Raw genomic sequence first — 22,308 nt, 5'->3', positions numbered from 1 at the left:
GCCTTGAGCGTCTGATGATCATATCAACCAAAAAAACAGAAACTCCACTGTTTCAAAGTGTTGACAGTTTAAAACGGATCAAAAATAGGGAACAAGACTGGTTAGACGATCGTGTCTTTTCCAACGTGGGGCATTTGAACCTGAGCCAGAGAGAACAGACTTCCCTTCACAAGTTATAAACATCTGGAAGCCTTCTGACTGGCGGAATTCCCGCAGTTGCAACTCATTTGGAGATGCATGTAGATGTGGCCCTTGAGATGCCTGGGGCCCTAACGAGCCACATCCAATAAGTGGAACACTTTTAAATGTACAGTGGATAGGCCACACTCGGAGGTCTCGAGTAGTAAAGTAGTTCAGGATCAATGTTTGATAATGACTTCCTCTAGACTTACATTTGGTAGCTTTTACGCTTGTCAGCATTAAAGAAAAGATCCCTTTGAGGTATAGTTTAGCAGATGTCAGTAAGAGGACAGTCATGTCAATAAATGTGGTGAGGGATTGGTGAGATTGTGTGAAATCAATCAAAAATCATCAAACGATGACTTTGGAATCCATTGGACAAGAGAGGACATTTTATTGGTGTAGACTGCTGTTGTATTGCAGTGTAGGTCATATCAAGCTCTATTGTTATCATTCTTTCTTTACATATTACTTCTCCCGGTTTCAAGTCAACTGTTAAATTGAACCTAAGCTTTAGTATGTTAAAATGATGTGGAAAGGTTCCATTAACTTTGCCCTTCATCAATCATTTACCAATACGATCTGTGTGCGTGTGCGTATGTGTGTGTGTCCCTGTCGCTCTAAACATCTCCACACAACGAAAGGCCAGACACAACCCTGAAGTAGTAGCTGAAGAAAATAAACTGAATGTGTTGTGTTTGAAATAGAGTCCAACTTCGGTCAACAGTTGTGTGTTTCAGGGGAGAGTTTGTGCGGTTGTGTTGCTGATATGATCGAGTGCTGCTGTTGTATTTCTGAGAGAGTGAATACACAGCCTCCTTGTGTTGTTCCAGACCCGTTGTGTGATGCCAGGAGACATGCCCCCACAAGAGAACAACAAACCTGGAAGAATCAGCTGTACCAAAACGACACGTTTCAAAGGCTCTGCGGCCCCGCCCCCGCAGTAATTAGTGTCACAAAATGACAGCCAGCTCCATTAAAGGCATCAAAGCAACAAGGAAAAGGGCTGATTCAGCCTTAAATCTCATCTTTTCCAGCTCCCTTCCCCTAGTCTTGAGGACATGTCGGTGCAAGCTGGGTGGGTTTCTGGGTTTCTGGGTTTGTGGGGATTGGGGCGACAACTGAGCTCAAGTTGAAAGCAGGCTCCACTCTGAGCGAGATGTGTTCTACATATCAGATCAGACCTGAAAGGCAGTGGGACGAGGGCTGCCTCTTACTGGGAGATTAACCCTCATCGGATCTTGTCTCTGGTCTCTCTCTCTCTCTCTCTCTCTGGTCCCTCTCACTCTAGCCTCTCTCACTCTGGTCTGTCTCTCTCTCTGGTCTCTCTCACTCTGGTCTCTCTCCCTCTGGTCTATCTCTGGTCTCCCTCCCTCCCTCCCTCTCCCTCTCTCTGGGATCAGTCGGCCAGCAGCTGGAGACAGGGGGTCCCCTTGTGCCTAACCCCACGTCCCTCGTCCAGCTCTCCAACCTTTCCCTGTCTATTTCGGAGTTGTTTTTGTGTGCCACCATAGAACAATCTGGGGGCTCTATTTCGAGGTGTTGGGCTCAGACGCCACGGGGGCTTGCATAAGAGTTTGATGACCTCCTCCCTCACATTGCTACTGTTTGAAACAGGGCTGGCAGCCACCTCACAGTAACGTTACTGACCGCTGAATAGAAAACAGTACTCACTCACAGTCACACTCTTCTGGAGGGAAGCCACATTTACGCTCGTTCTCGTGGCTGTGTTGACCATTTCTCAAAGTTTTTCTTCGTGTAGGCCTACTTCTGTTCTGTCCACAGGCTGTTCTAAGCTTGACAAGCCCCCAAGCTTATGTCAGACGTCACTTCTGTCTGGAAGAGCTCATTTGTATCCTTCAGTGGAACAACAAACAACACTGGGTCCACTGTCCCCCCCTGTCCACTGTCCACTGCCACAGGGTTCTGCTCCCAGGGGCCCTGCTGTGTAGGGCCCATGCTGTGGAGGCCCCTGCTGTGTAGGGCCCATGCTGTGTAGGGCCCATGCTGTGGGGGCCCCTGCAGTGGGGGCCCCTGCAGTGGAGGCCCCTGCTGTGTAGGGCCCCGGGGAGCCTCCTGCTATCTATCTTTTGATTAACATGGAGGATGTTGAGGAGAAACCGGAGACGTCCATGTCCCCCGCTGACCACAATCAACCCTCAACCCAGCCCCAAGAGGAGGCACGGTCGTGGGGGTCCGGTGGTGAACCAACCAGTCCCCGGTGGAGGTTGGATCAGGCCTTGTTCTTAGGGTGGCTGTCAGTGGGTTTGGGTTGGCGGTCCTCCAGGGGTGCTGAGGGGGCTGAGCATTGTGCATTGTGTGGCTCCCCCTGCTCATCTGGAGCCCGTTGACTCTGGGCAGGATCTGGGCTTCCTGTGTGGGAGGTGCGTTCGTGCGCGTGTCTGCGTGCTCGTGTGTGAGGCCGGGGGGCTTTGGTGTGTGTGTGTGTGTGTGTGTGTGTGTGTGTGTGTGTGTGTGTGTGTGTGGTGGGGGTCCGTGGTGGGGGTCCGCTGCCCGTAGGTGACCGAGCCAAATGTTTATATTTGGAGGAAGTTGGAGAGGAACACAATGCTGGGGATAAGAAGTGGGCCAGCGTTCTCTAGGAGGCTGGGGGAGAAGGAGAGTTTAAAGTCCATTACTGGGCTGCGTCTGAGAGCCAGTAACGCATTAGGTGTGAATGGGTGGAGGTCGGACCTTGCTTTGCCCTGCCCATAAGCAAGGCACTCCACCTGGAGTTTGTTGCCGGGCGCCATCCTGTGAGGCAGCCCACTGCTTCTAGCTCCTAGCTGCTAGCTTCTAGCTCCTAGCTGCTAGCATAGGATTGGTTAAATGCAGAGGAAGAATTACCCAACGGGGTTAATAGAAGTGTATCATTAGAAAGGCAATGCCGCAGCACTGCACACCCTGAGGACTAGCACTGCACACCCTGAGGACTAGCACTGCACACCCTGAGGACTAGCACTGCACACCCTGAGGACTAGCACTGCACACCCTGAGGACTAGCACTGCACACCCTGAGGACTAGCACTGCACACCCTGAGGACTAGCACTGCACACCCTGAGGACTAGCACTGCACACCCTGAGGACTAGCACTGCACACCCTGAGGACTAGCACTGCACACCCTGAGGACTAGCACTGCACACCCTGAGGACCGCCCATTTGCACATTTCTGCGCATTCTCAGCTTCACTGGATTCCGTTGCCAACCTTTAAGTTGCGACACCTTCAGCCAATCACTGTGACGTCTCACTCCAGTACATAGGGAAAGATTGTAACCGTTCTTCTTCTGCATTACTGGAGGAGTTGAACAGGTTTTTGACCACCTGGTTGACTGTGGGTCTCGTGACCGTGGCTGCTGCTCCCCCACAATGCAGCAGGGCGCCCACGCTGGGTCCGGGGGGGTAAGATGAGACCCGCATGGGGCCCAGTGATCTCCGGTGCCCTTGGCCTGTTCTGTCTCGTCCCTGTAACACGGGGTGAGGGAGGGAGGGAGAGAGGGGGGAGGGAGGGAGGGAGGGAGGGAGGGAGGGAGGGAGGGTACGTGGGAGAGGTATGCGCTCCTCAGTTCAGCCAAAACCACAGCATGTGACAGCTCCACTCTGCACTTCCGTGTATTGTGAGTGACGTGCCAGTGAGTGACTCTCCCTGCCATACACTTGGAAAAAGTGCAACGTGCATTAAAGAGCAATATGTTGTGTTAGCCTTTAGCTCGTTGCGTTGGCATTGAGGGTGACAGTGTAGAGTTTGCTTCACAGAATAAAAAGTTTCAAATACAAATGTGCTGAACGTTGACACTATTTAATTGTGTCAATGTGTCTGACATTCCTGGTTAGAACAAAACAGTTTTTTTTGTCTGAATCTGTTTGTTATTCGTATTGTGTGTGTGTGTGTTTGTTATTCGTAGTGTGTGTGTATTTATTCGTAGTGTTTGTGTGTGTATGTATCCGTGGGAGTGCGTGCGTTTTGTGGGAGTGATTTATTGTGAGGGAGCAGAAACTTTTCAATGGTTTCAGCAGGTGAGGCACTGCACTGCCAGTTTCCAAAGCTATGGAAGTAAGTATATTCGTGTGTGTGTATATATATATATATGTATGTATGTATGTATGTATGTATGTATGTATGTATGTATGTATGTATGTATGTATGTATGTATGTATATATATATATGTATATGTATATGTATATGTGTGTGTATATATATATATATATATATATATATATATATATATATATATATATATATATATATATATATATATATATATATGTTTCTATTATATTTTAAATATAGTTCACAAATAGCCTGCTTTGTCGTCTGTTTTTCGGCGTGAACACACATGTACACACGCACATGTACTCACACACACACATTTGTTTTACGTCCACTAGCAGTGCTGTAAATACCAGAAAGATTTACCACCAACACCTCATCGGGTCCTGCCCACATCGGGGTATTATGAGAATTAAGATGGAAGTGTGTTGTTCTGCGTTTCATGTCTCGTCCTGGTGTTGCTGACGCACAGCCAGACTATTGACCCAGCCCCGTGTGGCAGGACCAGAATGGGCTCTTTGTCCACGGGTGTAGACACGTTGGTGGAGACAAGTGGGTGGATGAGCGGGTGGGTGTTTGTGGCTGTGGCTGCAGCGTTTGTACTTGAAGAGAAACACCTTTTTTTTTTGCAAAGCATTCAAGGTGTATGGGGACGCTAGGGTGGCAGTTTATATGAACCATTATGTTCATAGTCGAAAAAAAAAAAGATACGATTACTTCTCAGATTGACCGATTCATCGTTGGGTTCTTTGAATGTCACGTAATAGCAAATGCCCTCAAGTCTCATTTGATGCATTAAATGTGCTTGCTTTATCCGACATCCAGCAAAGTAAAACTCTTCAAAAGTCTACATTTCAAATCATTGTACTTTGGTTAAATGACGATTGAATGATCAATCAAATCCACATTAGATCCCCTACATTTTCTGTCCCTTGACAGATCAGTGAATGGGCTCTGGTTGCAGGCCTAGTGTAAACCTTCCTTTGGTGCTGTACACGTGTCTGCTGCTCAGGTGTTAAAGTGTGTGTTCTGCCCCCACAGCTGCCCTACCTGCTGCTCAACAACCCCGGGCCCGACCCCAGGACCCGCATGTACCCCGTGTTCTTCGGTGAAAGCATCGAGGTCAACCCCAAACCCGAGCAGGAGATCAAGTAAGCCAACAAGAGCAACAAATATAAAAGTCTTGAAGACCCGTGCAGGAGACAAAATCGTTTTTGACTCCATCAGCTTCCCTGGTTAACTTCTGTAAACGTAGCCTGCTAATGCTGCCCCCTATCGACTAGTTATGGTAATGCTACAGTCTGTGTCCGACACTCTCCTTCTAAAAGATCTCCCCTCCCTGCCTAGCTTTATCCTTGCTTTTCACCCTTTCCAATGCCAATCAGGCTTGTTCATGCATCTTGTCTTTGGAGTGCTTCGATCTGCAGAAACACGATGAAGTAGCCTCATTCTCCTTTCCCGCCACGCAGGTGCAACTCGGAGGTGAAGTACGACTCGGACCGGCACTACCGCGACCAGGTGTACTGCGCCGCCGTGCCGACGCCCACCAGCTACAGCGAGACCGTGGTGGCCGTGCAGAACTGCACGTGGAGGAATTACAAGTCCCAGGTGTACCTGGAGCCGCGGACCAAGCCCCTGCACTACAGCTCCACTACCATCGTATACCCCAAGCACGCCAAGAGCATCTACCGCACCACGCTGAACTACAACGCCGCCGGCTCACGCCGCTGGTTCGTCTCCACCGTCCAGCTGGAGGCCGGCGAGGACACGAGCCCCTGCATCATCTACACGGAGGACCTTTAGAGGCAGAGAGGAACGGGGGGACGGGGGGGACGGGGGGGGGAACGGAGGAGCTGTAGAGGCAGTGAGACCAGGGGGGGGACGGGGGAGCTGTGAAAGTAGAGAGAGAGAACGGGTGGGTGACGGAGGAGCATCATGGACCTCTAGACACAGAGCCTCTCTCTGGGCCATGGAGGACCTCTAGACACATAGCCTCTCTCTGGGCCATGGAGGACCTCTAGACACAGAGCCTCTCTCTGGGCCATGGAGGACCTCTAGACACAGAGCCTCTCTCTGGGCCATGGAGGACCTCTAGACACAGAGCCTCTATCTGGGCCATGGAGGACCTCTAGACACAGAGCCTCTCTCTGGGCCATGGAGGACCTCTAGACACAGAGCCTCTATCTGGGCCATGGAGGACCTCTAGACTCAGAGAGCCTCTCTCTCTATGGAGGACCTCTAGACTCAGAGAGCCTCTCTCTCTATGGAGGACCTCTAGACACAGAGCCTCTCTCTGGGCCATGGAGGACCTCTAGACACAGAGCCTCTATCTGGGCCATGGAGGACCTCTAGACTCAGAGAGCCTCTCTCTCTATGGAGGACCTCTAGACTCAGAGAGCCTCTCTCTCTATGGAGGACCTCTAGACTCAGAGAGCCTCTCTCTCTATGGAGGACCTCTAGACACAGAGCCTCTCTCTGGGCCATGGAGGACCTCTAGACACAGAGCCTCTCTCTGGGCCATGGAGGACCTCTAGACACAGGGAGCCTCTCTCTGGGCCATGGAGGACCTCTAGACTCAGAGAGCCTCTCTCTCTATGGAGGACCTCTAGACTCAGAGAGCCTCTCTCTCTATGGAGGACCTCTAGACTCAGAGAGCCTCTCTCTGGGCTATGAGGACCAGGCTGAAAGAGGTCAAAGATACGGTTGGTGATGCATCTTCACGTAGGACATCCAAGGAATCCTTTTTCTTTTTATTATCCCCCCCCACACGAGTTGTATTTTAGATCTTTAACGAGGAAACAAACTGGAGTCTTTCGCGGTCCGAGTGCTGCGTTTCAATGGTTAATTGTCTTATTTAAAACATTTTTTAAATCCGACCGGTTGGTTAGTTGGTCTGGAGGTGTGCCGCTCCCCCCCTTCCAGTGCTACGTCTCTAAAGTTTAGCTGCTCCGTCGGGCCCAGGAACAGACTTTGAAGACGGACACCACCGGACATTTGAGCTGCACAGAGCGCCAGTCAGATCCAACACAGAGCTTTCCAAAATGGCCGTATTGCACTTGTTCTTTGGTTTGTTTTTTATTGTTTCATAATTTTACGTCAGCCCTCTCTCCGGCCCAGCAGGGGACGGAAGAGGGAAAAGTTGAAAGTAAAGATTTTTTTTTTCTTTTTTTTTTTTTTTAATGGACCAAAGTTGTATCACACAGGAATAAGGTCAATATTCATCACTCCCCGTTGTTCTCTGGTCTCATTTTTCAACAACAACAATTATTGAAAGAAAAATAATATAATTTCTCTAGCTTGTTTCTCGTTATTGGATGTTAAACAGATGTTTTGCAAAGCATCCTAGTAAACTCAAACAGAGTCTTCAGCTACCGCCGGAGGATATTTTGTTTCATAGCTCCTAGTCTCGACGTACCCCAAACACAGCACAGTGAAATAGGGTTTTACTGCCTTTATATTTATTGCTACATTGCCAAGACTTTAACTTTCTTAAGTTTGTTTTTTAGGTCGGTCAACAGTCAACATGAAATGCCAGAAAAATAATCGTACAAAAATAATATATATTTGTTTTCTTTTACATGACAATGCAAGACCATACTATTTTGTTGTCCGCCATCTGCTTGGTCTTTCAGTTAAGTTAGTAAGTAGGAAGAGGGGCAGGTTGCTTGAACCTTTTCTGAGTGCGGTTTGGTAGTCAGTGTAACTATGAATCATATTATATATACATTATATAATATATATATATTATAATATGTTATATAATATAATATATAATTAATATATATGTATTTAATATATATATTATATATTTCATATATATATATTATCATTATATATGCACACAAATTGATCTTGCAAAATATTGATTGATTTTGAAGGATTCAGATGTTACCTCAATTATTTCTGTTGATAGTCTTTTTTAGGCAAACGTAGGCTAACTTTCCTTAATGTGTATTTCAGATATCGTCATGGTTTTGAAAGACTTTAAATAATGCCTTTTCTTCAAAGCATTCAGAGAAGGGCAAGGGGTAACTATGGCGATGGGGCTTGATTAGTACAGTCAGACGGAAGCACGAGATATAAAAGGGAACAGTACGTTAAATAGCAGAGCTGGAGAGAGCGAGTCAGCCTGAAAGGAGATTCAGAGGGGTCTTATGGGGGCTGAACTAGAGAACTGTTCTTCTCCTGATGTTTGAGGGTTGTGATATGTGTCGTTGGTCTGTTGGAATTCAGGGGCAGAAGAAGCTCTTAAAAGTTAAAACAAATGAGGGTGTCAAATTTGAAAACATCCTTATGGAATTGTGTACAATTGTTCAGCGTGTTCTTCACCCATGTTTCGTGTTTTTTTTTTACTGAAGATATTTCCTGTTGTATATGTGGCATCAAGGCACTTGCTCGTTTTCTTTATATTTTTGTACATTTCAACTTGTCTAATTATCGTTCCAGTTCTGAACAAATTAAAATAATTTAAAAAATATGTATATCCACGTTTAATAATAAACCCATAACCTCAAAGGTCAGTTTACTCTTCACCGTGTTTTATTTGAACCGAGGGATCCAAATAAAACAACACAACTGAGTCCGTCTATTAAGGGGCAGATTTCTGCACCTTAACAATTCAACAATAAACAAAGGTAAGGAAGGAGTTCCCTTCTGAAGGTTGCACTTGATTTCGGATTCACAAACACACACAGAGCAGTAGATACCACTGGAGGGGTCGTGGCTTGGTGACTGCGTTTCGGTTTAGAAAAAGCTGCCAGCAAGAAAAGGACTAACAATGACATCCACACATGCCCTTCTTCAACCAATTTCAATTAATAGCCGAGTGCATGGCTGACAGCCATGGTATGTAATTTTATATAATACTAACATCTAAACATATAGGAAAATGCAATTCCTGCTTTTACATGGCGTTGAGGACCCAAACAATCAACAGATCAAGCCATGTCCCTTTGCGAAGGAGGGTTTACTGCCCTCATGTGGCCATTACCCTTTGCTACATTGTGGCGTTGAATTAAAACAAAATGCACAAAACGGACTGGAACATTGTTCAATGGCAATAAGCTTTTTATTTAAACATTAAGGCAGTGTCTTTTTTGTTTTTAATTTTACACTGCTATCCACAAAGCTTGCTGGTGGGCATGTAGAATTTAACAGTGTGAATAGTTTTTTTTTTGTTTTCTGTAAATACCAACCTTGAAGCAAGCCACATAAATATTTACATCTCTTCAGTTCTATATACAATCCTTGCTATTATACAGTGGGTTATAATTAAAAAAAGAAAAATCATTATGCACAATATGGTGTACGAACAATGTACTGTTGATGTCACTGAAACCCAGGACCACACTTTAAAAGAACCGTCAATATAAAGGCAAATCCTTGTTCGTGAACCACCGCGGTTTGGATCTCTGACGACGTGGAGTGGAGAAAGACATGACCGTAATCACAAAGAAGAAACCGGACACATGATCAACGCTTAAAATATATCTCACTACACTTATAAACCAAGTAGGATCTCTCTGGTGGATTTCTTGGAGAACACCTGTGTATGGCTTTAGTCTATTTACAGTCACACCGACATCCATCATCAGTTGGGGGCTGACACACACGGGGGAGGGGGGGGGGGGGGGGGAGGAGGACAACACACAGAACCGCAGAACCCAGACGGCTGGCTGGATGAAGACGACCGGTAACGGGTCATGTGGAGAGAGAGGTGATGGGAGACCAGTTATGGTCAGAGTGGAGAAAGAGGAAAACGGTGGACACGGTCGGACTGACCAGTCTCCCATGCTCATGTGACGTAGTAAAAACACAGAGGTTTCCATGCCGACTGTAGCAGCAGACACCACCCTGAGCTCTGAGCTCCAGGGGACTAAAAACACATGATGGGGTGGAGAGCGCAGTGACCTCCAAATGGAGGAAGGCTGTTAGGACATGAGGTCAAAGGTCAGGATACCTGATGAGAAGTAACGCCTTTGATTGTTAATGAGTTGAGGAGCAGAGAGAAAACCAAACACACCAGAAGTGTATACTGGGAGCGCCCTCTTTGGACTGGGAGGTTCCCTGTGGCGTAATGGGAGTGGTGGAGTGAGACTTGGTCTGACTCTTCCCTGTAGTACTGTGTATGAAAATAAATGGCACATAACACTAGAAACAGAACTGTACAGAAAAACTGACGGGAAGGGAACGGTGAGAGTATATATTGTATATATGAATAATATATATACGCCCACACATATACAGATATATATATGAATACATATATATAAATATATACATATTTATACATACTGTATACGTATATAAATATGTCATCATCCACCTACTGCGATTGTCGCTTGATTGAAAGAATGAAAATTGAAATGGAGAACTGTAGGCAGCCAAAGTGGGGGAGGGGAGGGGGGAGACAGGAGAGGGGAAGACGCGAGGGGGGAGGTATGGAAACGGGGGGTCCAACAGGTACGATTTCCTGCAGTTTTCTTTCATTTTTAAGTCTTTTATACAGCCCACCCCAAAACAACCAACATGTGTAAAATGCCATTGTGAAACCGCCCGTCAAACTAAGTGCTACATCCCAAACACCCCAAACAGTACAAATCAACAGTTTTTTCTGATTTTCTTTTTTTTGACAAACATTGACATGGTTAATATAAAAATGGTGAGAAGAAAGGGTTGCTTGTTGCTCATCGCCCCAAACCCATAAACACTTCCTCTCTTCTGACCCCCTGGGGGGGACGGGGGGGACGGGGGGGACGGGGGGGACAGGCCCTCTGGCCTTCCCCCACCCTGCCTCGACCCACCCCGACACCCCTAACAGTATGTCTACCCTGTAAACCAACAGCCTCCCAGTACGATCCCTCCATTCTCCTGGAGAACCAGACCAAAGACAAATGATATACGTGTTGCAGAAAAAGACAACGAGTGACACCATCAAAAAGGTTTCCTTTTGAAGAAAACAACCAACTAAAATACGACTGCTCACTTCTCAGAGAGACAGAGACAGAGACAGAGAGAGTGAGAGAGAGAGAGAGAGAGAGAGAGAGAGAGAGACATAACTGGGAGGAGCAGGAGGAGCTCTGGGGCCCCGTACCGGCTGCAGAGGCGCCTTTGCGTAATCTGCCCGGAGACAAGGGGCCCTTGAACCCCCGGTGCTGCGGGCGGTGCTGCACCGAGACACCCGAGTCCAGAAGAAGGCGTGGACCCCCAGGGGTCCAGAGACCAGGAGGAGGTGCCACCGGGCCCCGCTGATAAGGCCAGAGGGACGAACAACATGACATGGCCAACGCTTAAAAAACTAACTAAAGAGAAAGTGATTCATCCTTTTAGAGTAGTCCCATACGAGAGTGCATTACACAATAATACAGATGTGCGCACGCACACACACACACACACACACACACACACACACACACGCACACACACACACACACACACACACACACACACACACACACACACACTGAGCAGCAGTGTCTTCGGGGTGGGAGGGTTGGGCCTCACATCTCAGAGGAGTGGCGGTGGGAGGGGCCAGATATCAGGAGCCAACCAAACCACCAGGAATCGGTAGGGCGGAATGATGTCTCGGTGGGCGTGTCCGGTACGTGTGGGCGGGTCCGTTATGTGTGGGCGTGTCCGTTATGTGTGTGTATGTGTGTGGAAGTGATTCAGTTATCAGCAGCAGCATGGAGATGATTGTGTGTGTGTGTGTGTGTGAGTGTGAGTGAGTGTGTGTGAGAGAGAGAGAGAGGGGCGGGGTCTGGTCTCCATCACTCGCTATCCGACAGCGTCTCGTACTGCGAGCAGAGCAGGGGCTTGGCCTCCTCTTCCCAGGGCCGGCCCTGGCCCCCGGGGGCCCCCTGTTGGCCGGGGGAGGGCGAGGCGGCCGACACAATGCCGCTGGGGAAGCGCATGGTCAACGGGTTACAGGGGAAGGGGGTGGGGCCTGGGAGGAGGAGGAGACAAGACAAACGTTACTATGGAAACACGGACCGCCTTCAGAGACAATGCAAACAGGATGATGCAGCAATGGTGGCATTTATACCTGGTGGATCTGGACCCTAACCCTGATCCCTTTGTTGAGCCCAGCTGAAGCTACACCCATGAAGGGGTTCTGGTGATAAAGGACGCCGTGGTTTACTTTGACCTAGACGTCTTCAATGAGATCCTGATGGATATGGATCGAATTTTCCTATCCTCCAATTCTAAGGCTTCCGTTCCGTCCTTAAACTGTAGGTTAGTGTGAAAGGCCTCATGTAGGATATCTACAGGCAAAAATCAGGCAAAAATGTGAAAATGTAAACAGGTTGTAACTTTTTGTTGCATGTTTTTTTTGTTTGGTTGTAACAAAAAAACTGCCTGTGCGCTGAGGCCCGGTAATGGCAGAAATTCCTGTATGGATAGATGCAAACATGTGTGTTCTTTCAGAACATTTTCATTTGTACTGGTTTACTTTTGCTTATAATTTTAGCCAACATTAGTTCATGATTGTTATTGTCTTAAACCCACGCTTGCCCTTAAGTGCTCTGAATGCCAGAGCAGGCTGCAGATCACTTACCAGCCAGAGGGGGCGGTAATGAGAAGCTATTTCTTAAACGTAGCACCTTTACTCCAAACCTTAAAGGGTAGGTAGCTCCAAATAGAAAACTGGTCCGTTTTGGTCTCACAAAGTCTAAAATAGTGTGGTAGTTTTCAATGGGCTGTGCACCGTAACCTGAGCGAGTGTGCCGTTGGTTTTTGAAGACATGCCCTTTACACTCGCTCCTGTGCAAGACCTCCATGGTGACCAATCCATCCCCATGTCTGGGATTTATTTGTTTTTTACGTGTGGTGGAAAGATCTCCTTCTACAAAATGTTCACCTGACCCGGGGTAGTTTTTTCAAATGAGTAATAGCTTAGTCTGCCTTAAATTACATTATTAGTCTTGTAGTTATTTTGCACTTCTGCGACACCTGCTGGGTAAATGGTAAACTGCGGCCTTTGAAGCAACAGCGATGGTCATGTCTACAGCATATGTAGTTGCGTAGTTGCTTGTAACCTTGTTTGCTGATATCATTTCAGAATTTGAAGCACACACGCGTGTACAAGTATTAAGGAAAAGGACTAAAGGGGCAATGATGAAACTTGGTTCCAGTTTGTCAGATATATTTTTTTATTGACTAGCGGTCAAAATGACCCCCTAACGACCGCTCTACAATTAATCAGTGTGTGTGAGTCATCCCTGACGGGGGTGGTGAGGGGGGTGTGTGTGTGTGTGTGTGTGTGAGCGCCGGTGCATGTGCGTGCGTGTCTGCGTGCGTGCGTACCTGTGGAGGAGGGGCGGTCGTCCCACACGCGGGTGGTGAGTCGGCTGCAGTCCCCCTCCGAGTGGACGGAAGACACGGAGGAGGGTCTCTCTGTGGGGGGGGGCTGCTGGCCCGGCCCGGGGGACTTGGCCTTCCTCCCGTTGGACCGCCCGCTGCTCTTGGACGGCTTACCCCCACCTGGGGGAAGAGCAGCCACCACAAGTGTCAATCAGTGTGGATTCCATGGAAACAATTTCACTTTTTTTGTGATGCAGCCATTATGATTAGACGAAATCATAATGAAAAAACGATTGAAAAAAACGATTAAAGAAGAAATAGGAAGGGAACGGACAGGCTGATGGAGAATAACGTACTCCAGGACAGCAGAAATTGATATCTAAAGCTAGGGTACGACACTTGGAGAAACCACCTGGAGTAAGCTACACTCCACCTTGAGTAAGTTACACTCACAGTAAGAAAGTATCCCAGAGAAAATAGAAATATAATAAATTTGCTACCGCTTTAAAGGTCCCATATTATTGTGATGAGCCATTAGAAGCCGTTTTGAAAATCTGCCTCGAGTGACATCCCGAGTGGGCGTGTCCATCTAGATGTATGACAGGTGAGCAATGGTTAGTAGAGGCAGATTTTCAAAAGGGCTTGAAATGCTATCTCGCCTGGTGGTATAATATGGGACCTTAAACGGGGCATGCTTTTGGGGATGAAGTTTGGCACACACACCACCAAAAACATTCAGAGAAACAACGGGTGTACAAGGTGTGATATGAACCAAACTAAAAGTGAAGGTGAGCCACCCTGGCTATACCCATGCTGCCTTGCGAGTGATTTCATTTCGCGCTGCTAGGCAGCCTGGATTCCATGGATCCGATTTTCGCCTGAGATAGGGAACCAATCACAGAATGGGGAGGGGCGGCAAAACGATGACGACGTCTATGCGTCACACCCATCGTCTTCTTCCTCATCGAATTTCTGTCGCTCTACATACGTCATCTGGTATAATTCATACGATTGGCCATGAGCTACGTACAGACTCATATGATAGACATTCGTAGCGCCCAATTATCGGCTCCGGGCAATCGTAAACCACGCCTCTTCCCAGACCTCTTCTCAATGTAGATTGAGATGAGGCCTGGTGTTAGCCAGGCTAGCGTCAGCCATGGCTGCAAAAACACATGGTCCCACGGTCATATCTGGAGAAGACAACTGAAGGGACGCACACAACAAGGGGATCTTGGGAGGTGACCTGGAGCGAGGAGGGCTACCTTGCTGCGCGTAGGCGTCCTCCGCCATGGAGGGGGGCCCCCCGGGGGCCAGGGGGTTGGAGGGGGGCCGCTCCTCCGCCTGGTCGTCATAGTTCCCCATCAGCGCCTTCCTGATGATGGCCTCCAGGCCGATGGAGTTCCCGGAGGTCTCCTGGGGGGCGTGGCTACGGACGCTCACCGGCCCTGCTGGGAGGAGCCGGGAGTGTCAGGCACGTGATTGGTCGGTTTTGTGAGAAGGAATGTCTTTTTCTTTTGGATCTTGCCATTGATTGGCTAATAAAATAAAGTAACAGGAATAACTACAATATAACTTATTTGTGTAAATGACAATGTTTGACTCAATGTATATGTTTTTATCCTGCTTTTGTTTACCATTATACTTATTGTTACCATCAACATCTTCATTATTATTCATTTACCTACGAATAAAGTACACAACGAAACAGTGTGAAGAGGCGGGAGGGATTTGATTGGATACAGGGAGAGGTTAAGAGGATCAAGTGTGTGCTGATTGGATGGGTGGTGAATAAGATACCCCTCGTGACCTACAGCGTCGATATTAATAATTATAAATATAGCATTGTGATCAGGCCTGATGCATACATCATGGTAGACATTTGATTTAGTGGATTCTCTGCCGCTGAGACACATGCAAATATCTACCCGCCGGGGCAGGCAAACAAATGAGTGAGCTTTGTAAATACTTGCATTGGTATGCCGTAAAAACAGGTTCACCTGGACCATATCAAAATCATCCACAACCACTTTTCTTGGGGAAACTGTTGAAATTCCACAGTCAAAATGGACTTAAAAGCCATTATGTGTGTGCCCCTTTAAGAGGCATTGGTTTACATAGGAGGACTTCAACCAAATCCATCCCTTTGTTTTCCTAGGGGTAGACCTGAAACTTGGTTACGCTATGGAATCTCATCTTCCAAGCCTGATGAGACTGCAGAGCCTACGTCATTTTATGGCAGAGTTTTTTTTTTCCCGAATACAATAGTTTATCTACGGATTATGTAATAATACTACTAATAATAATAATATTAATAAGTACAAGGGGGGTTAAGACTTACCAGCGGTCGTGGATGCTGGCATGTTGAAGATCTCTGTCCCGGGCTGACCAGCGTCTGAAAGGGGACAAGCACAATTCCCTGATGATCAAAGAGAGGATGGTTTTCTTGAACAGTGTGAGCCAGAGAGGCCGTCTCTACGGGGACAGCAGACACCGTCACCGCCACACGAGTTTAGACCCGAGAATTCTGGCACAGCGTCCTAATTATGGGAGCTCTTCTTAAACAGCAGACTAATGCGACTCGGGTCATTAAATCGTCTCTTCTATCTAATGACACGACGGTCTGATGATCCTATCGACTGTCCCTGAAGTGAGGACAGAATTGGCGAAGAAAGCCGCCCAGTTTTCAGGGCCTCATCGTGGAATGAGCTACAAAACAAGTCGAGACTCAGACCCTCTCAGAAGCTCGCCACAAGGACAGAACATCAGTCGATGAGCAAGGCTGTGACTGACAGTGATAGGGGACAATGTCATATTCTTGCCTCGGATTCGAGGTGTAAAACACTGTGAAGCTGAGTGTGTACTGTGGGGTTACTTGGGGTTGTTGTGTGATGCTGCTGCCTCGGCCTGTCGAGGTTTCATCTCAGCTGCATCAGTCAGACTGTCTGGATAAATACTCACTGAAGTCTCCGTCAGTGCCCACGACGGTCATCTTCTTGATCATCTCCTGCTTCTTGGACTTGACGATGGCAGAGGTGCTCTCCGTGAGCTTGCTGAAGAAGGCGGGGTGCTGGGTGGGGTTGGGGGGCGAGCGAGACACCATGCTGGGGAGGGAGAAGAGGAACCGTTTCAGGACGGGAACGGCAAACATGTAAACACACAGCATTGCAGTGTAGCGATATCTGAAAAAGATTTCACTACTTGGACGTTTGGCGGTTGAAAATAAATAATTCCTTAATATGAAGCACCACCCGAGAACTCGGGTGATAGGTTGGTTGGCTGTACAGTTCAAAAGCTGGGGAGATGGCTGCTTTGCTAAAGGGCGGTATGGATAGATAGGACAGATAGATAGGACGTTATCCTGCATTACAGGACCAGCACTAGACGATCGAATCAATGGAATCTTCCAGGACGCAACGCCAAGCGGTCGAGAACAGATTAGACCGGGCAAAGCCTTGATACCCAGTAGGAGAATACAGGAAGAAGCCCAGTTCTCTGACACAAAACAATGACGTCCACGGTCAACCGACATGAAATAACACAGGATTACAAGACGATTGACCCACAGAGGATCCCCCTAGAATGGTGGGCGTGGGCGTCCCCCAAAACTAAACGGAGGCTGTTCGGATCGGAAAACAACCATCAGGAATATCTCCATAGTCCATCCATACCCTGGCTCCCCCTGGTCGCTGGGGTACGAGGCGCCTCCCAATGTCTCGGGGTCAGAGCTGGCGCCCGCGGGGGACACCGGCTCGATGCCAATGTTGGACATGCTGACAGGGGACGTCTTGGGCTGAGGGGGCGACCTGGGAACACACACGCACACGCACACACACACACACACTTATAGGATGCAGTAACGGCACCTTTTCCTTTGCTCTCTCGATGGCCTGAAATGACTATGGTTCTTCGCTTCTGTTCTGCAGGTGTCCTACCGGTCGCGGTTGCGGTCCACATTGGGGCCGTCTGCGGCGTAGCGGGGGCCCGTCCCGGGGTCCTGGGAGGCCGACATGGGCTGGGGGGCGCTGGGAGGACGGGTGAGGTCGAGCACCGGGGAACTGTGGTAGCTCTGCTGCTGGCTCTGCCGGGTGTAGTCTTTAGTGATGACCTCCTATCACACACACACACACAGACACAGACACACACACACGGTTGTTTTGGATGTTCAGTTCAGCCTTATAGAGGCTAGAGGAGGGCGTGTGTTTTATACATCATGGTAGCGGATCGTTTAAAAGTACTACTGTTTGGTCGTTTTGTTTGATCTATTTCAGACCATTATGTTCTACAATACTTTTAATAGATTTTTATTGGCTGCAAGTGAGACAAAGCACTCATCTAGGAAATCACTGTGGGTAACTTGGTGAAGGCTGTTTGTCATCATTCCCCCCCACCACATTGAGTGAAGCTACTATATCCCAACCTTGTGAGACCATAAAATATCTTAGTGATGCTCTTGCTCTCTTTGCTCTCGCTCTTCATCCTCCGAGGAAAGCCTTTGGTGAAAATGTAAGTTTGTCTTTTAATGTCCTCATTCATCTCTTCATCTATTTCGATGAAACCGTTTTGATGGCTTTCCGATTGCTCCACTTTCCTCTGCGCTGCTATTTTTATGAAATGCTGCAGACTGTGACGCTCCTCGCTTCATCGTGAACAGAAACCCCCTCCCAATAGGGCTGATTCGTTTCTCTTCTGGGAGGGGCTTTCAACAGGCTGGAGGCCAGACTGATGGGCTGAAGTCTGATGGCCGACCGGGTCAAACCTGGGTGAACGCGGCTTTTCACTTGACATTTGTTTCGACCAATCATGTCGCTAGAGGCAGGGATCGGTGACTGTCTGATTGGATAACACAAACTCGGCCAGCAGCGAAAAAAAGAGGCTGTAGAGGTGTTAAATCAACACCGTCTAGACCGGCCACTATAGAAATACCCCTTTTAAAATGAACTTCTGCTAGCTTCATCCACTCTCACAAATTAGTTTTCTCTGGTAGAATATCTTCGTAACATAACCACTGGAAGTTCTGCTATAACACAGCAGGACTACTGGAACACCGACTGTTCCCTTGTGAACGGCAACAACCAGATGTCTGGCACCAAAGACACCGCAGGGCACACAGGACATAGCGTACCGTCCTCCAGACCGACTCAAGACTCACTTGTTCAGAGTTCAACTAGACTCTCCATAGCCTCCCTTAGCCCCAACAACCCTTACACACTTATTGTATGTTGAACGTGCTTGCACTTAAAAATAGTACGTAGCATCTTATGCTAGCTATCTTTGTTGTTTACAGGGAATGGGTTAACCTAGTGATTGTGCTTGGCACTTGGTTCTATGAACATCCTTACTGTACCGACAGCGATATGTTGTTTCACTTTCTTCTGTTCGCTAAATGCCCTCAATGTTAATGTAAAAGAAGGGGGAGGGGGGGTCTTACGCTGATGTGCTGGGCCAGGGTGACCACCCTCTGGCTGCCCTTCACAAGGGGGGAGGGGGGCTGCTGGCCGGGGGACATCCGGTCCTCCGCCTGGGGCTGGTACATGCCATGCTGCTCCATAGAACCCATCTTCTGTTGAGCTGGGTGGTCAAACCAGCGCCACCACCAGCACCACACACACACACGCACACACACACACGCACACAAAGAGAAAATGACATCAAACCCAGCACAAAAGAAGCACAGTTAGTTTCAATGAGCCTGGGGAAAAGGAAAATAAAAATAAAATAAAGAGCACAAGAACCGCGAGACCTGCAGACGAGGACGTGAATTATTCAGAGGCACTTTCATGAGAGAGCTGCGCCTAAAAGCTGGCCGGCCGGTGAGGTTGTCCTCCCCAAAACGCTCCGTTTGACGAGCATGAGGAGCCAGCTCAGGCCTGGGACGAATTATCTACGGCAGCGCTACGCTGGGCCTCGATTTCACCGTCGGTACACGGAACAGGGAACGGCCGAAACACGACACGCAGTCCTGCCGGAGTGGGCCCTGTCCGGACTGAACCGTCTATCACTACCACGTCTCGCCCGGCTAGGAGCAACATCCCTAAACTGTCACTGCAACAACAGAACCAGGGTCTACGCCAAAGACCCCGAAAGAAGACAGAGTGTGGCATTGATGCATGAAATGGAGCTAGGTGTCTTTGCCTATATGGGACCTTTAATATCCTCTTTTATCTACCTGGATCTCCGGTCGGAAATAAAGACTAGGGTAATAAAGTAGATTCTGGTTCCATTTCAACACAAGCCTTTCCCAATGACTGCATATCTGTCTTCCTCCAGTGTCCCCCACTGCCCCCCAGTGCCGAGTGGCCACTGAAAACATGGCGGCCGCTAGCTACTGAGCTCTGGTCTCCCGTGTCCCTCTCACTGTCTCTTAATTAAAGAAGACAAAGGCCTGCTGGACTTGAGGTCTCACACCACTAGCCCCCCGGCCCTACCTGCCGCATGTACCCCAATAGTTAACGCCATACAATCACCATCAAAACAGACATTACACCAATCAAGAGACACATCTTCAATTATATTTTGGATTGTGTGGCATTTGTGCGTGTGAGCGTTTTTTTTTTGCATGTGGAGAACACAACAAATTGATTAAGCATGAATTACAGTGAGGCACGATCAAACATGAGCATGCAAAAACAGGTAGCGAAGCTGCAGCAAACCCCCCTGGTTCCATGGCCTAGTTTTTCCTTCAACCCGTTTGTGTGATCTGTAGGGTTAGCTGCTGTGGTTGGGGGGGGGGGGGGGGGGGGGGCGGTCCCTTCCGCTGTGGACGGGTGGGCGGCGGGGCCGTTGATGACGCTCGCCCGCTTGCTATGTGGCGCATGAGCGCCCACTCGACGTGATGTCTGACACAGGCGACGGCCGACGCTCTAAAGCGCTCCTCTGAGTCATCGGGGGTTGCTCTCTCTGTGTGTGTGTGTGTGTGTGTGTGTGTGTGTGTGTGTGTGTGTGTGTGTGTGTGTGTGTGTGTGTGTATGTGCGCGTGCTGTGTGCTGTGTGCTGTGTTGTTGGCCCGGGCGGAAGTGAGGGCGCCCATATATGGTGACATGCGGACGCACTCCAGGTCTCTGGGCGGGGGGGAGCAGGTGGGTGAATGGGGGCCACGTGTTAATTCCCATCCTCAATGCTGGAGGAGGAAGAAAGGCAGCGAAGGGCCTCCTGCATACAGCTCAATTCCAAATCTTTCCCTCCCTGAGGTGATAAATAATAACTGCTCAGCCCGTTCAACGTGGTAGGGTTTTGTTACACCAGCGTCTTATGAAAACTAGCTTGTTATGTTCTTTTATGTATTTTCACTAGGAATCTCTTGAATGATTATCTACCTCAAGTAAAACTAAGGACCAAAGCATAACAGTAATAGCATTGAAAAAAATTAACAAAACACCAACCAAAATAGATTCAAAAGGTAAATGAATTGGGCTGATTTGATAATGCCAACCACCACAGCGTGCAAGAGGCCACAGACGGACGGGGAGGGGGGTCTGGGAGGTGAGCAGACCCTGGGATCCAGAGCGTCTTACCCTCGGAGGCGCTGCTGGTCCCTGGCATCCCCGTTTCACAAGATATTTGCCGCATGATAATTGCGTTTATGAAGTTGGCCGCGGTCATGGTGGTCTTACCGAGTGCTCGGAGCTCTTGTTCCTGAATGGACACCGCTTTGTTTTGAGTCTTTTCCCTACTAGATGTACCGCTTTCCCCACGGGCCCCGGGGGGGTCCGACTGAGGGGGGATCAGGTGCTGGGGGGGGCGGCCGGAGCCGGGCGGGTAGGACCCGGGGTACACCACTCCGGGGCTAGAGCCGGAGAGCTTGGGGTCCGCTTTGCCCGAGGGCCCCATCTGCTCCTGCATGTGCTTGGGGAGGCCCCCCCTACTCTTGCAGCCGTCGCGGCCGAGCTCCTTGGCGGGGTCCCCCCCGGGGGGGTAGGCCTCGGGGGGCTGGCCCGTCCGCTGGAGGTGGCTCGGGTAGCCTGGGTAGCGGGACGACCCCGAAGGCATGGACCTGTGGACCCCACGAGACACAATGAGACTCTCTGCGCACCGGTCCTCACCGTCACACACTTCAACACGCAGTCAAGAGTTCAGTTAACCGGGGGCCCGAGTCGTACCGTAGCACGGAGGAGCCCCCGTGGTCGCCGAGGGCCATGGCCTTGCCCCCGGTGTTGTGCAGGACGCTGGGCCTCTGCTGCACACTGTCCTGGGTGCGGGGGGACACGGGGGAGTGCTGGTGGCCGTAGGGGTGTGGGGCGGCCCTCACACTGCCAGAGCTGCTGCCCCCGGAGCTGTGCTCTGTACCTGCAAAGGGGGACCTGCTCGTTAGGATGGGGATGAGCACTGAGGACAGGAACACATCTAGAGCATGGACTCGGGGAGGCCAAGGATATCTAGGGGAGGGTTGGACAGAGAGGACGGGGGTTCGGGGAGATTAAGGAGAGCTTAGAGGTGGGGGAAGCGCCACGCACCTGGTCTCCAGATGGGCGCGTGCTCCACGTTGCCATGGGAACCCCCTTTCTCCCGGTCCCTGTCCCGGTCTCTGTCTCGATCCCTCTCGCGATCTCGATCCCGCTCGCGCTCCCTTTCGCGCTCCCTCTCGCGGTCTCGTTCCCTCTCCCGCTCGCGGTCCCGCTCCCGGTCCCGCTCGCGGTCACGCTCGCGCTCCGGCGCCGGCGGCGTGCCCTGCATCTTGTTCATGTGCGAGGAACCCACTGTGCCGAGACAAACCAACGTTAAAACACGGATCCCTCAGCTTTAGAAGAGAGGCAGGCGTGGTGCCGGGGAGTGG

General features: G+C 49.3%; 2 protein-coding genes across 17 annotated transcripts in view; one reads left to right on the top strand and one right to left on the bottom strand.

The window, feature by feature from the left end:
* rflna (refilin A) overlaps positions 1–6,074 on the top strand; it is a 6,904-nt gene extending 830 nt beyond the window's left edge. For all 3 annotated transcript variants that reach the window (XM_060055030.1, XM_060055032.1, XM_060055031.1), the window contains 2 exons: positions 5,274–5,383; positions 5,702–6,074. In XM_060055030.1, coding sequence (XP_059911013.1) covers positions 5,274–5,383; positions 5,702–6,035 — 444 coding nt within the window. In that variant the 3' untranslated portion in view covers positions 6,036–6,074. The remainder of the gene's footprint in view (positions 1–5,273; positions 5,384–5,701) is intronic.
* A 3,202-nt stretch (positions 6,075–9,276) lies between these two features.
* ncor2 (nuclear receptor corepressor 2) overlaps positions 9,277–22,308 on the bottom strand; it is a 103,746-nt gene continuing 90,714 nt past the window's right edge. For 8 of the 14 annotated variants that reach the window (XM_060055020.1, XM_060055023.1, XM_060055016.1 and 5 more), the window contains 11 exons: positions 21,989–22,231; positions 21,635–21,821; positions 21,050–21,528; positions 18,967–19,106; positions 17,471–17,646; positions 17,207–17,341; positions 16,497–16,639; positions 15,877–15,930; positions 14,801–14,986; positions 13,539–13,715; positions 9,277–12,177 (listed from right to left, as the gene is read on the bottom strand). In XM_060055020.1, the coding sequence (XP_059911003.1) occupies positions 12,002–12,177; positions 13,539–13,715; positions 14,801–14,986; positions 15,877–15,930; positions 16,497–16,639; positions 17,207–17,341; positions 17,471–17,646; positions 18,967–19,106; positions 21,050–21,528; positions 21,635–21,821; positions 21,989–22,231 (2,096 nt within the window). In that variant the 3' untranslated portion in view covers positions 9,277–12,001. The remainder of the gene's footprint in view (positions 12,178–13,538; positions 13,716–14,800; positions 14,987–15,876; positions 15,931–16,496; positions 16,640–17,206; positions 17,342–17,470; positions 17,647–18,966; positions 19,107–21,049; positions 21,529–21,634; positions 21,822–21,988; positions 22,232–22,308) is intronic. The other 6 variants (XM_060055018.1, XM_060055029.1, XM_060055027.1 and 3 more) reach the window with 3 other exon arrangements.

Source organism: Gadus macrocephalus, chromosome 6 (genome assembly GCF_031168955.1).
Source record: "Gadus macrocephalus chromosome 6, ASM3116895v1".
Lineage (NCBI taxonomy): Eukaryota > Metazoa > Chordata > Actinopteri > Gadiformes > Gadidae > Gadus > Gadus macrocephalus.
This window is presented reverse-complemented; position numbering and strand designations above follow the sequence as displayed.